The 14,226-nt window shown below is 36.4% G+C and overlaps 1 protein-coding gene across 7 annotated transcripts in view; it reads left to right on the top strand.

The window, feature by feature from the left end:
- LOC135213543 (rho guanine nucleotide exchange factor 18-like) overlaps positions 1–14,226 on the top strand; it is a 1,147,377-nt gene that overhangs the window by 509,489 nt on the left and 623,662 nt on the right. For all 7 annotated transcript variants that reach the window (XM_064247496.1, XM_064247500.1, XM_064247499.1 and 4 more), the window contains one exon: positions 3,025–3,525. In XM_064247496.1, the coding sequence (XP_064103566.1) occupies positions 3,025–3,525 (501 nt within the window). The remainder of the gene's footprint in view (positions 1–3,024; positions 3,526–14,226) is intronic.

Below are 14,226 nucleotides of genomic sequence, written 5' to 3'. Positions count from 1 at the left end.
TAGGACTATGTTTTGTGAAAAAGCAATGTAATTGTATGGACTTTTTTCATGGAATTATGCTTCAGGAGTAATCGTGGAGTATGTTTTCTGTCTTAGAAACCTTAATTCTTTTTTTAAGTGTGGACCTGGCTGTTCTCGATACCTCATGTTCGTCATAGTCTTTAGTTTTCAGTTACAAGTTTTTTTAAATTGATTTATTTATTTTCAAAACAGTCGGTTTGGTATAAGGGTGCAGTTGCCATACATTTCAAATCTCTCTCTCTCTCTCTCTCGTTCTCCTCTCTCTCTCTCTCTCTCTCTCTCTCTTTACATTTTAGGATCTAGACAGGATAAAAGCACTGGATCTCTCTCTCTGTCTCTCATCCTCTTCCTCCCGCCCATCTTTACATTTTAGGATCTGGACATGATAAGAGCACTCTCTCCCTCTCTCCCCTTCATTCCCCCCCCCCCCCCCCCCCCCCCCCCCCCTTGGCCTCGGGATTTAAAACGCAACAGTATAGTTCGTGTACTGTTGAAAGGGAGACTCCCCCTCTTTAAGAGTGTCGGCTCATTTGTTTAATGTTATTTACGCATGTTTTTTTTTAAATGCATAAGTTTTTAATACTTTGTTTTTAAACATTTAATCGTTTTTGCTGTTTTTAACTTCTTTATTTTCTCGTCTTTTCTGTCTCGTTCCCTAAATGGACAGTTTAGTACGCGGAGGTGAGTATTTCCAGCTCAGAGACATTTATGTTCGGTTCCACGTGAATGTTTGTCCATTGGAATATTAAATTGCTATTACCCTAGTCACTAGATATGAACGGGACTGTGAAACTATGTCACCTCGTAGATTGCTGTATAAAGAAATCACGTCTTTTTATTTTTCACCACTCGACGCTGGTTAATTTTGCTCGCTAACTTGCGAGTACGTATATCAACCCCAGCGCCCTATGCCGTCGTTGAAGACTATTTTAAGCCTCAGATTAAATTTGGTTCTGTTGTAATGACCGTTTGATTAAGAACTGGGATTCATAATCAAGCGCGCACGTTTCTTCACTCTCCCGGAGTCTCTTTCTGGCCATCTCAATCGATAATCTTTTGAAGAGGTTAGACGGAATCCAATAAAGAGACGGGGGTCTCAGGACGAGAAGCCTAATTGGGCAAGGATATCATAAAGGAATCTTCCTTTCCTTCACTGAAGGGTCAAGTTTTTCCTGTCAATATTTATCAGGAGATGTTGGTGTACCTTAGTGGCAAAAGGTCATCAGAAACTTGACGTTAAAGGCTTTAGAAGATATTTTTTTATATCGATGTATATATTTGTGTATATTTATAATTATATGTATATTATTTATGAAGACGTATATCTATTTATATTAATATATATTAATATATATAAATGTATGTATAAATATATTAGTATGTGTTGATACATTAGGGTGTATAACATTACTATTTTTAAATCTACATCTAATTTATAAATCCCAAAGGTTTAGCTAGATGTATACCAGCCCCCTAATAATAATGGTTCGTAAGAGAGAAGTCTAATCATTGTCTGGATGTATGAATGTTTGTGTGTCGTAACCTTCAGTGTCGCCAAAAATAAGTCCTGGAATTTAAATCTCCACAGTTATATTTTAATGCCCCGTCGAATCTCGATAACAATCGTCTTGTATGTATATGTATGTATGTGTGTATGGATTTATGTATGTACTTTGTATCGGTATACGCAGGAACGTTCCAGTTTCTTTTGGGAATCCAGCACAGTCCTTGGAATTTATAATCCCCCGGGTTAGTATTATAGAACCTTAATCTTCGAGAAACGGAGGATGTTGAGCCCCATTCTCTCGAATGTAGGCATTGTGTGTGTGTGATGTTTTGAGTATCCTTATTCAAGCAAGGGCCTTTGTGAAGTCGTCGGATCTCTTTTTAATTAAAAAAAAGAAAAAGGAGAGAAAAAAAAGGGTTCCCTATCCTGCGTTTTCATCTGGGCTGTGTCTTCTTCTTCTTCACTCTGAAAGAAATCGTGTCAGAAGAATGGAAGGATGCAAAGGATTAGAATGTAGTTCTTGTTGTCGGTGTTTTGTCCTTCCTTGTGGTGGTGTTTGTTTACGTTTGTTTCACCTTGACCCTGATTTTATTCGTGTGTGTGTGTGTGTGTGTTGTGTGCTTGTCATGTTCTTTTGAATAAATATTTCACTATATGTATATATTTATATATATAAATATATATATATATATATATATATATATATATATATACATACATATTACAATACATTACAAAACATCACGTTTTATATACTTCGTGATCAAGTAATTCATGCATATATTAGATATATACCTACGTGACTGGTAAAAATGTTCGGTTACAGCAGAATTCCATATATGAAAGGAGCCCATAAAAACGCCAAAATATAGAAAGTAAGTACTATATTCCAGAGAATGCTATCTCTCTCTTCATTACTTACCTGAAGAAATTGACAGCAGTCTCTGAAATATATAGAACTTACTTTCCATATTTTGGCGTTTTTAGGAGCTCCTCTTTTTTTAATATTCATACATACATATGTTGAGAGGATCATTGCAGTGTTTTTGAAATAGACGAGGAGAGTTTTTTAGAGCAACATTCCAGATATAATTAGGGAAGTATTGTGTTCATCTCCACGTATAAATATAAAAAAAAATGGTAGCTGTGGAGTTTTGTTTTTACATACGTAAAAATGGTTTAAGGGATGACGCAATGAAAATGATGAAAGATGATATTTATTGGCTGTCCGGTCACGTGGAGAAAATGGGCGATAGTAGTTTGGTGGGAAGTTGAAAGAAGAGAGAGAGAGAGAGAGAGAGAGAGAGAGAGAGGATTATGAATTGCTGGTTATAGTTGTGTCAGCGAAGGGATAGATGAATGGAATTGTGTTGTGGTATGGACGTACTGCCCCAATGAGATTCTGAGGTTTATATACATATATATTATATACATATAAATATATTTTGTAATATACATTATATTTCTTTATTTATTTTTATATTTCTTCTTTGCAGACGAAGGCGCCGAAAGTGGGGATGACAGTGAGGAGGACATTGTCACGAACTATCTGACAGGTGCCAGCGGGGCAGCCCGACCTGCCACCACCATGGACGGCTCCAGCAAACCCCCTCCACCCTTGGCCCATCTCCACCACCACCACCATCACCACCACCACCATCACCAACACAAGCCCAAATCCCCACCACAACAACAACAACAGCAGCAGCAGCAGCAGCAGCAGCAGTCACCGAAAGACCACAATCAGAAGCAACAAGTTGTTGTAGCGAGCGTGCACCCCGCCCACACCCACGGCGTCCACGCCTACGGGCCCACCCCTCCTCGCCGCCTCGTCCGGATGGCGGAGATTCCCACCATGGACTCCATCACCGCCGAGAGCCTCGGGATGGGCGTCGGGATTGGGGGGTCCTCCACCACAGATGCCTTCATCCCGCCCATCCCCACCATCAGCATCACGCCTCATTCGCCCATCGCCCACAAGCCCTTCCCCGTGCTCGGTGAGTACTGTGTTTCTCTCTCTCTCTCTCTCTCTCTCTCACACACACTTATTCCTATTCAGTGCAACATTGTTTCTAAAAACATTTGACTCTCTCTCTCTCTCTCTCTCTCTCTCTCTCTCTCTCTCTCTCTCTCATTTACACTTATTCCTATTCAGTACAACATTGTCTCTAAAAACATTTGCCACTCTCTCTCTCTCTCTCTCTCTCTCTCTCTTGACTATCATTCATATGTCTTAAAGTTCCATGCGACTTTTTTTTTCATTGAATATCTTGTTCCTGTATTTCATACGCCGATTTGATGCTTGCAGTCCTGTTATTTACAGAATTAAAATGCCTAGATTCTCTTTTCTGTATGTATGTATATTACTTTCCATGACGATATCATCAGTCCCTGATGGCTATCGTATAGAATAAATTGAAGTGATAAAAGTAAATACCTGATGTGGAGTTTCCACCTGTATTTCATATCGTCGTGCAATAGTCAGGTATTCCACTAATTGGACGTGGTTTTAAGAAAATTGTTACATCCATTTAGAAAATAGGCTTGAAGTCAGATTTTATATGTAATTGTGCGTATCTCTTCATTTATCTGAATGTCTTGATTATACTTTCTCTTACTAGCAGGATTTTTTTTTTTATCTTACTAGCAGGACTTTTTATTTTTTTTTTTTTTATTTTTTTTTTTTAGAGTTCGGATAAATTACATAGGCCAACCGGATTTATTTTTGGCGTCCTGGTTAAAATGAATGGCCGCTAATATATTGCATTATTGTTTCGAATTGACCTGTGAATTATTTGCATTGGTTTAATTTGGAGTTTTAATCTCCCTATTTATCCGAACGGATTTCCATCGGTTATTTCCTGTTCCTTTTCATTAACATTTTTCATACTACTTCTTCTCTATAAATGTTAGTCTTTATTTTCAATTTGGTACTTTTTATCGTTGTCCATTAAATATTGAGGTTTTACTAGTCATTATTTAGGAATAGTTTTACATTTGTATGACTTGTTTTAATGTAATTCGGTGGGAAGTGTTAAGATTCGACTTGCTCATTTCAGTTAAAGCAAAAGCTGTATTTCTTGTGATGGTAACCATCGAAGTTGGAACGCCAGTTTTTAATATCACATCAATGAATCAGTCAGTTTCAAGTTGCATGTTATTGAAATACTTATTTTTTTTATTATGCAGAAGATGGCAACCCCATCCAAATGTAAATTGCAAATGTTTATGACGGGTTTCCTGTGTTTTTCATGGGATTCTATTTCTCATCAAGCTCTTCTTTTACGCACTTATGTTTTCCTGCATTTACTCACTTATGTTTTCCAACTTTTACTCACTTATGCTTTCTTACTTTTACTCCCTTATGTTTTCTTACTTTTACTCCTTATGTTTTCTTAATTTTACTCCCTTATGTTTTCCTAAACCCTTAATTAATTAGGATTGTTGCCACTACTCCTCCTCCTCCTCCTCAATTTTGTCCGACACTTAATTCCTTTTTTCGTCAGAAATTTTATTTTCTCATCACACCATCTTGAAATTTGTTCCTAAAAGTAAGTACACTTTTTATTCTCTCTCTCTTCTCTCTCTCTCTCTCTCTCTCTCTCTCTCTCTCTCTCTCTCTCTCTCTCATTTACATCCAATTCGTAAAGTGATTTTAGTGCACTTATTTTTTTTTATTATTTTTTTTTAACACTAAATTCGATTCATCCTAAAATATTCTCAGACATTCTTTATTCCCCTTTCGTTAGCCATTGCCTTTTCTCCTTTTCAATTAGAAGCGTAGCCAATACTCTCTTTTCAGAAACTTTATTATTCATCGGATTAAAAGAATCAGGTCAAAAGTTGAAGCTGAGTTAAGTCCTTTCCGCCCACCCCCTCTTTTTTTTTCTTTTTTTATTTTTAATCGAGCTGATTTTTCAAAATTTTTTAAAGGATGTTCGAGGAGGCCTATCTCTTGAAATGCTGTTCCCGTTTTTGTTTGTATTACGAGATGAGCAGTTTTCATGAGGGCATTAGCAAATAACTGTGCTTCTCTCTCTCTCTCTCTCTCTGGGGTACTCTCTCTCCGTCTCTCGGTTCGGTCTCTCTCTCCTCTCCTCTCTCTCTCTCTCAACTAGGCATCATTATATTGTTATCAAAGTGATTCCTTTTGGCAGTATTTTTATTCTTATGCTGAAAATGATTGCTTTATTTAGGCAAAGGTTTTGTCCTTGTTTATATTTTATGTATGTATTATATATATATATATATATATATATATATATAGATATATATATATATGTGTGTGTGTGTGTGTGTGTGTGTGTGTGTGTATGCACGTATGTATGTATGTATTCCACTATTAAATGAAAATTTGTCGTTTTTTTATATTACACACATCCACCCACCCACACACACACACACGGACACACACACACACACACCAACACCCACACACACACATATATATATCTTAGATATATATATAATAATATATATAATATATCTAATATATTTATATATTTCCCCCCCCTTATAAATGAAACTTAAAATTCGCTTGTCCGAATATCGGATTTTTAAAACAATTTTCTTATGGTCGGTAGCTTTCCTATAGGGGAACAACAACAACAACATGGGACGTAGGCTCAAACGCGCGCCGTAACACAGAACAGGATACCTGCAGACGAGAAAATACGGGGTTCATAACGTCAGCTGCGTAATCAAATAGTTTGCTAAGCAAACTTCCCCGCCTTTATTTAGGCTCCTCGGCCGCTTAAGAGATTAGCGTCGTTATTAAACTTTTCTCATCCCGTGAGCCGTTCTCCTTTTAGTGCCCTGAGCAGAATTTAATGCCCGCCTACTAAAAGGGGCAGGGAGGGACGATGCGCGTGTTTGTGTCCTACTTTTTGGGGGCACATTTGGGACAAGGCCCAGGTTTGGGCCTTTCATTTGCAGAACCACCTCTCTCTCTCTCTCTCTCTCTCTCTCTATCTCTCTCTCTCTCTCTCTCTCTCTCTCCTTTTTTTTTAAATACCATTTGGGAGTTTGTGTGGTTTTCAATGTATGCGTTTTTTGCATATGCACCCTGTTTTTTTTTTTACGTTGAATTTTATACTATGTAAAAAAAAAAAAAAAAAAAAAAAATTATATATATATATATATATATATATATATATAGATATAATATATATATATATATATATATATATATATATATATATATATATTGCGTATCCCTTTAGGGGAAAATGGGAACTATCATTTCCTGCGTAAGTGAAGATTAAAAATGACCAGTTATTTTCCCCAGTAAAACGTCTCATGTGTACAGCCTTACAGAAATACAAGTATGGGCAACTGTTTTGAAATGTCAGCAGCGTTTTTGGCTTAACCTTTTGTATTCATAACTCGAGTGATATAACTGTCCTTCAAAACATTGTGATTAATCGTGTGTTTTGATTGTTTGTTTCAAAGAAACTGTAGTTTTTGATATTGCAAAAGGTAACTTTCTTCATTTGGACTTGATTGCCTGTAGTGATTGTTGATTTGATCCCTCGGAATCCCTTGCAGATTATTCCTCCTGTTACACCTTTCATACCTTTTACTGCCACTTTCCATTTCAGCGCTGAATAACCTCATAGGTCCTAGTGCTGGGCCTTAATTCTATATTCAACTATGTATTCAAAAAACTATCTTGTTGAGTACATTCAATAAAAGCAAGTCTATAAAATTTATCCATTGAGTTATTTACATACTGAAATACCTTTTATTTTGTTAATGGCTGGAAAACTCTCCATCTCGACATTTTAATATACATAATGTAAATCAAAATAGTACCTGAAATATATTTCTTTTTCTAAAAACCATTGAAGTTTTGGCAAAAGTTGATCTAAAATCTCTTTCTCTCTCTCTCTCTCTCTCTCTCTCGTCGCAGGTAATTACGTGTGAGTGTATGTGTGTGTGTATAGGTGCTTTTCATATATCCTCTATTAGCGCCTTGCACCCTTTTAGTGGACCCCCCCCCCCTCGTTCTTCCCTGTGAAGGGGGTACTTCCCCTTGGGTCGAAAAATTGAAGCAATACAGAGTCTGCAGGTCCACGTGAAAGTCACCTGGAGAGATGATGCTCCATTGTAATCGCAGACAATGGCGTCGCTGAAGAGAGAGAGAGAAGAGAGAGACGAGAGAGAGAGAGAGAGAGAGAGAGAGAGAGAGAGTGAAGCTTTAAGAAACTCGTAATGGAATTGGTATTTTTTTTTCTTATCCTTTTCTCACTCCTTTCGTCCTTGTTATCCTCTTGAGAGGAAGTCAGATAATTGTACTTTAGGACTGTGGCCCTCCCCCTCCCCATCCTCCACCCCCACCCCCCCCCCACCCCACCCCCACCCCCACCTACCCCCCGACCTCCACCTACTTGTGTAGCGTTAGACCATTATGGTAATGTTTGACGATGCGCATTCGATTTTTTTTTTTTTCGTGACTTACGTATGGAGTTTGACCTTGAGGGAATAACCTTATATGTGTATAATAAACAAGTACATAAGGTCTGTGGTTCGATCCCGGTATAGGACCACCAAATTTGGGAAGCTGAAAACGCAAACCACCGTCAGTTCGAATTCAAGACAACTGCTTGCTTGCAGGCACTTTATCATTTCTGAAATGTAGCAAACATTGCCTGGGCCGCAGAGGAGGAGAGGAGGAGGAGGAGGAGGAGGAGGAGGAGGAGGAGGAGGAGGAGGAGGAGGAGGAGGAGGGGGGGATCCTCGTTGCAAATCATTGTGGTTATTGAAAGTTGCAGCCCTGGGCGGGATCTCTTGTTATCGGTTCCAGGGAATAGTCTCTCGCTCCCGTTCCGCCTTTTGTCTGAGGTAGCGCAGCAGTTCCTTCTTCTTCCTTCGAGGGGTGATTTGCCATTCTTAGGAATAAGGGTATGAAACGTACCCTGTGTGGTTTGAGTATTTCCTCCTCAAAAAGGAAAGTATAAAATGCTATTATACAATTATTTGTGTATATTTGTATATGTAATATGAATTTCATTTTACTTTAATCCAGCTTCGTTTGAGGAAATTTAAATGACCGTTTATTTACTGAGTAGAGTATATTTTACAACTCTAGATCTAGAGGTTAGACTGGACATTAATGTAATGTGCAAGGGACTTATAGAATGAGATGCGGCTAAATATTGTTTTTATTTATGGAATGAAAAAAGTGTTTTTCGAAAAAAAATATTTGAATATAAATTCTTTAAAGTCGAGTTACTGAGCATCGAAACATCATCACAGTTAGGCTGTTGTTGACAACGTGACAAACAATCTCTTGTGAATGCCATCCATTATTTTATACTAGTTATATGCTTTATGTCTTCTTCTTTTTTTTCCTGACATTTTATTTTTTTACTTACGATTTTTTTTCAAATCATGCTTTGAAAATGCGTCACCAACTTGTCATCAATCTATTTCCGTTCCCCTCTCCCTTGTTGCAAGTGTCGAGGTAATATATTGATACAATATATTCAACGTTGCAGATATATTTGAGGGGCTTGTAATTTTGTCATTCAGGTTGCAAATTGAGAAGCTTATTATTTATGCATACTAATTTGGATTGATAACGGGGGAAATCATATATGACACTTTTTTTTATTTATTTTTTTTTTTTTTTTTATTGCAGCGAGGGAAAACTTTTTTTGTTTTTTTGTGATTCCATTCGTAATTACGTAGTGGCGAATTAAAAAGAATATGGGAAGTTTAAAATTATTAATCCTTTTCAGGTGATCGATGTATTATGAAAAAATATGCATTGTTTTATGGTACTCAGCAGTAGTTTTTTATTGTTCCGGTTTTTGGTAATTATCTTTTTATGTATGAAATTGAAAAGTACTTTTTTTACAGGTGCATAAAATTTCTCTTAATGTTTAAAAGTAATCTTGTTTATTCATATACTACTCAAGAATTTATTTTGATGCAACGTAATTAAGATAAAATTTTATTACAATTGGGATCCACATCTGGTTTTTATTTTTATTTATTTTTTTTTTTTTTTTTTGAAGAATGGTAATTGGAATATTACTGGAACGCATTTAAGGGCTATCATTTTGCCTGCGGTGATTGATAAGAACACGACTTCTCCTGGATATTGGGGTCCATTTTCGACTTATTAATTATTGTTACTGATGGATGAGCAGTTTCAATTTTAATTATCTTTTAAAGGTGACCGTATCGTTTGATGGATGAGGCTTCAGGGGGAGGGGGAGAAAAAATTTTCTTTCAGAGAGAGAGAGAGATAGAGAGAGAGAGAGAGAGAGTAGAGAGAGAGAGAGAGAATAGAGTTTTATTTTTAAGTAGGTCATTAATAATAATAATTTTAATTTTTGAGAGAGAGAGAGAGAGTTTTAAATAGGACATTAATAATTATAATTTTAGAGGGGGTTGGCCTTGCCTAGGATAAAATAGGATAAAGGTTGAAGGACTTGTGACTAAACTCAGCATTTTTACATAGAGAGAGAGAGAGAGAGAGAGAGAGAGAGAGAGAGAGAGAGAGAGAGAGAGAGAGAGAGACCAATACCCACGGCTTTTCAACGGTCTGGAAGGTTATTAGTAACCGGATATTGGTGGTTGGTTAGCGGTGCCGGAATGTGGTCAATACCACTGTTCCGTCACGTAGCTAACGATCAACTGTCATAATAATGTCAGAATACAGCATAGATTATATATATCATCATTTGGCATCCGATAAACATCTTCCAGGATGTAAAGACATCACATTACCTGTGGTGTTTGAAAGCAGTTTTTCTGCCTTCGTGTTGAGGGAAATTTGTACTAAATTTACCTACAGTAACTAATTTCGTAGTGCCCAGTACTTTCTGTTTTTGCAGAGCATTTTATTTCGCATTTTCAAACGGATTAAATATAGCAATTATGTGTTGTTCATAGTTCGTTATTTTACATTTTTTCCGTTTCGTGCTTAGCTGTTCGAATTAGATAAAGCTACCTTGTCTTCATAGTTCGCCATGTCACGTTTTTGCCTCAGTTACCAATTTTTCGTTTTCTGCTTAGCTGTTCACGTGAGGTTTTCAAATAAAGCTACGTCGTCAGTTGTTCGTTTTCTGCTTAGCTGTTCTCTTCATGTTTTCTGCCTTAAAGCATAGAATCTGTGTATTACTTTAATGCCTTAATTTTTACATGTCTGACTATAAAGTCCTTTTGACTTTTCTGGGGGTTAATAAGTAATAAGTGCACTTCGGCCTTTTTTTTGTTATATTTTTGTATTATATTTAATGAACGTGAAAGCAAGAGAAGTACACAGACTGCTTTTTATTTAGTGTATTGCGTGATTGATGGAGAAAACATGAAGGCTGTGCATTGAAAAATGGGGAAAAAAGGGGCTTAAGATTTTTTACACACACATAATCACATTTCTATGTGTGTATGTTTGTGTATGTGAATATTATAGGTATACCTATATATTTGTGTGTGTGTGATATATATATATATATATATATATATATATATATATATATATATATATATATATATATATATATATATATATAACACGTATATATTCATATACATATATATATGACATTTATTTCTGTGTTTTGCTTAGATAAGGTTCCCGGTGCAATCCTGGAAGGTCAACACAAAGGATTTTCGAATGTAATTATCCATTAGTTGGACTTCATCATTCTTGAGAGAGAGAGAGAGAGAGAGAGAGAGAGAGAGAGAGAGAGAGAGAGAGAGAGAGAGAGAGAGAGAGAATGGTCCCCTCTTTGAGGTTAGAGACCATTCGTATTCCAATTGTAATGTTTTTTCAACTGGATTTAGGTATCAAACGTAGACAAACATTGTTGTTTTGTTCAATGACATTTAAAAAAAAAATGTATATCTGATATGGCTAAGAAAGGCTATACGTAGCAAATAATCTTTGTAGGATTACTTTTGTCAATATACCCAGAAAATTCTCTACTTTTGAAACTTGGGAAAGTGTTTGTCTAGGCTAAGTTCTGAATATCCATCAGTAAATACGTCCTGTCTGCTCCCCGATATTGGATTGGATTGGTTTGTGCGCGCGCGTACTAGCACAGGTAAGAGTAAGTTGTTTTTTTTTTTTTTTTTGTTTTTTTTTTTTTTTTTTTTTTTTTTTTTTTTTTTTTTTTTTCCGAAAAGAGCATGTTTTGATCGTTCGCAGTCCGTGGCTAATGGTTCGGGTTGGGCTTGATAATGAATCAACTTAATCCGAGGCATTAGGTCTTGAATATTTTCAGCTTCTTGTTTTTAACGGAGAAGCCGTCTGGTATATTAACTATGGGGTAAAAAAGATAATGTATATGCACACACGCCTATATATATCATTAATATATATATATATATATATATATATATATATATATGTGTGTGTGTGTGTGTGTATACATATGTATAAAGTCTATCACATTACCGTGATTCATATACATATATCGAGCTACAAATGTCCTTTAATATCTAATTCGCTCTACCTCGGAATTAATATATTTTCTATTTGTTTAACCGAGGGGGAATTTATTAAGCGATAATAGAATTGAGAGGTCGATGGCTCGCGCCTGTCGGCCGCCAATTCTATTATCGCTTAATAAATTCCCCCTCGGTTAAACATATATGAAAATATATTAATTCCGAGGTAGAGCGAATTAGATATTAAAGGACATTTGTAGCTCGATATATATGTGTGTGTATATATATGTAAGTGTGGTATATATATATTATAATATATATATATATATATATATATATATATATATATATATATATATATGTATGTAATGTATTCATGCAAACACATACATATTGAAAGCAAGAAAAAAGTGTTGGGCTCAACACTTTAGGAAACGACTTTGAAAGCAATTGTCACTTGGAGAATTAACCTTGGTTGATGTCAAACGAAAATGCGAAAATATTTGAAATATTTTCGTTAGACTTTTGTCTACCTGGAAATTTAATACCATAAAAACTGGCTGTTTTTAATTAAAGCAAAACCTTATGGTTCGTAATAACCTTAATGTTTTTGAGGTGCACTTTAGATTTTTATGAAATCGCATATCTTTGATTAAGAAGTCACGCTAGAATATTACCGATTTTTTGTTTTGTTCACTGCGCCGGCGCTGACGCTCGGTCACGTTTTCTGTCATCTCGTAGCATCTGTCTTGGATTCTTGCGCCATGTAGCTCGTAAGTTTTGAGATATTGCCCATGAAGTTAAATTCGTTGCTACTTTGGAAGAGTTGAACGACAAGATGCCTAAGATGCCTGGAAATGTTTTCTTGTGATAAATACGTTACCTTCAGCATGATTGATACTACTTTTAAAGAAGCCGACGTCTTTGGCTGTATTATTATTAGATTTAAGGTTGCGTATGTTGTAAATACAGATGTCTCAAATGCTTTATAATGAGTGTAAATGGTGGTAAGAGTGGTCTTGGTTTTATTTGTATATTACATTTCATATAGGTGAATGTATGTTAATCGAATTTCAGTCCATAAGCATATTAATATCTCTCTCTCTCTCTCTCTCTCTCTCTCTCTCTCTCTCTCTATATATATATATATATATATATATATATATATATATATAGAGAGAGAGAGAGAGAGAGAGAGAGTGAGAAGAGAGGAGAGAGAGAGAGAAAGAGAGAGAGAGAGAGAAGGGGGGGAACAAGCCATAACACGCCTCCCCCCCTCCTCTCTCTCTCTCTCTCTCTCTCTCTCTCTCTCTATATATATATATATATATAATATATATATATATATATACAGAGAGAGAGAGAGAGAGAGAGAGAGAGAGGGGGGGGGGGGGGGGGGGGGCGTGTTATGGACTTGTTCCTCTGGTGTTGTGCCGTATTGACCACGTAGCAGGTGATTGATCCCGCTGATCCGCGGGGGGATTCGTTAGCAATGGGTCCCTCGACCTTCGCCTCCTTGGCGAAAGCTTTTGCCTGAAACCCAAGTCCTTTGTTTGGCGCAGATCAACAAGCTGGTCCCGAGTCTGCCTGCCTGTCTGTGTGTGTTTGTTCGTGTTTGTTTGTATGTGTGTGTGTGTGTGGATGTTTGTGGGTGTGTTTGAATTTTGTGTGTATGTGTGTTTGGTGTGTTTGGAGTTTGTGTGGGTGTTTGTGTTGAGAGAGAGAGAGAGAGAGAGAGAGAGAGAGAGAGAGAGAGAGAGAGAAATATTGTCAAGACAGAGAAAGTGTTTTCAAATACTTTTTGAATATATGACAGAAAGACAAACGTAAATATCTGATAAGGGATTTATTCCTTTTTACGCTTTGTATTGTTTATGTCTTCTTTTGTTTGTTTACTTTTCTCATCTGGGTCGTAATAACTCATTTTGTCCTAGGATTTCCCTCGTTGTTATGGTAAATAATGATATTGCATTTATTTGATCATATCTGCAGATAATATCAGCAATAATTGTTACATTCTAATCATCAATGATTCGTGATAGTCACTAATTGCCAGATGATGACCTAATGCCAATGAAAAATGACAGTAGGTTAATAAGTCCTGCTGCTATTTCCATCTATCGCGATGGAACCCTAATTTAATTCCCATAATGAAACGATAAAGGTATTGACGGTAATTTCTATAGCCATCTTAAGAGGGCCATAGTATAGCAATTACTGACAGTTACCGAGTAAATGTTGTTTTAAACAAATAGCACTCAAAGAGCTGAGAAGGGAAATCAATACATTAATCG

This window comes from Macrobrachium nipponense, chromosome 43 (assembly GCF_015104395.2).
Source record: "Macrobrachium nipponense isolate FS-2020 chromosome 43, ASM1510439v2, whole genome shotgun sequence".
NCBI lineage: Eukaryota > Metazoa > Arthropoda > Malacostraca > Decapoda > Palaemonidae > Macrobrachium > Macrobrachium nipponense.
Note: the sequence above shows the minus strand (reverse complement) of the source record. Positions and strands in the feature narration are given on the sequence as shown.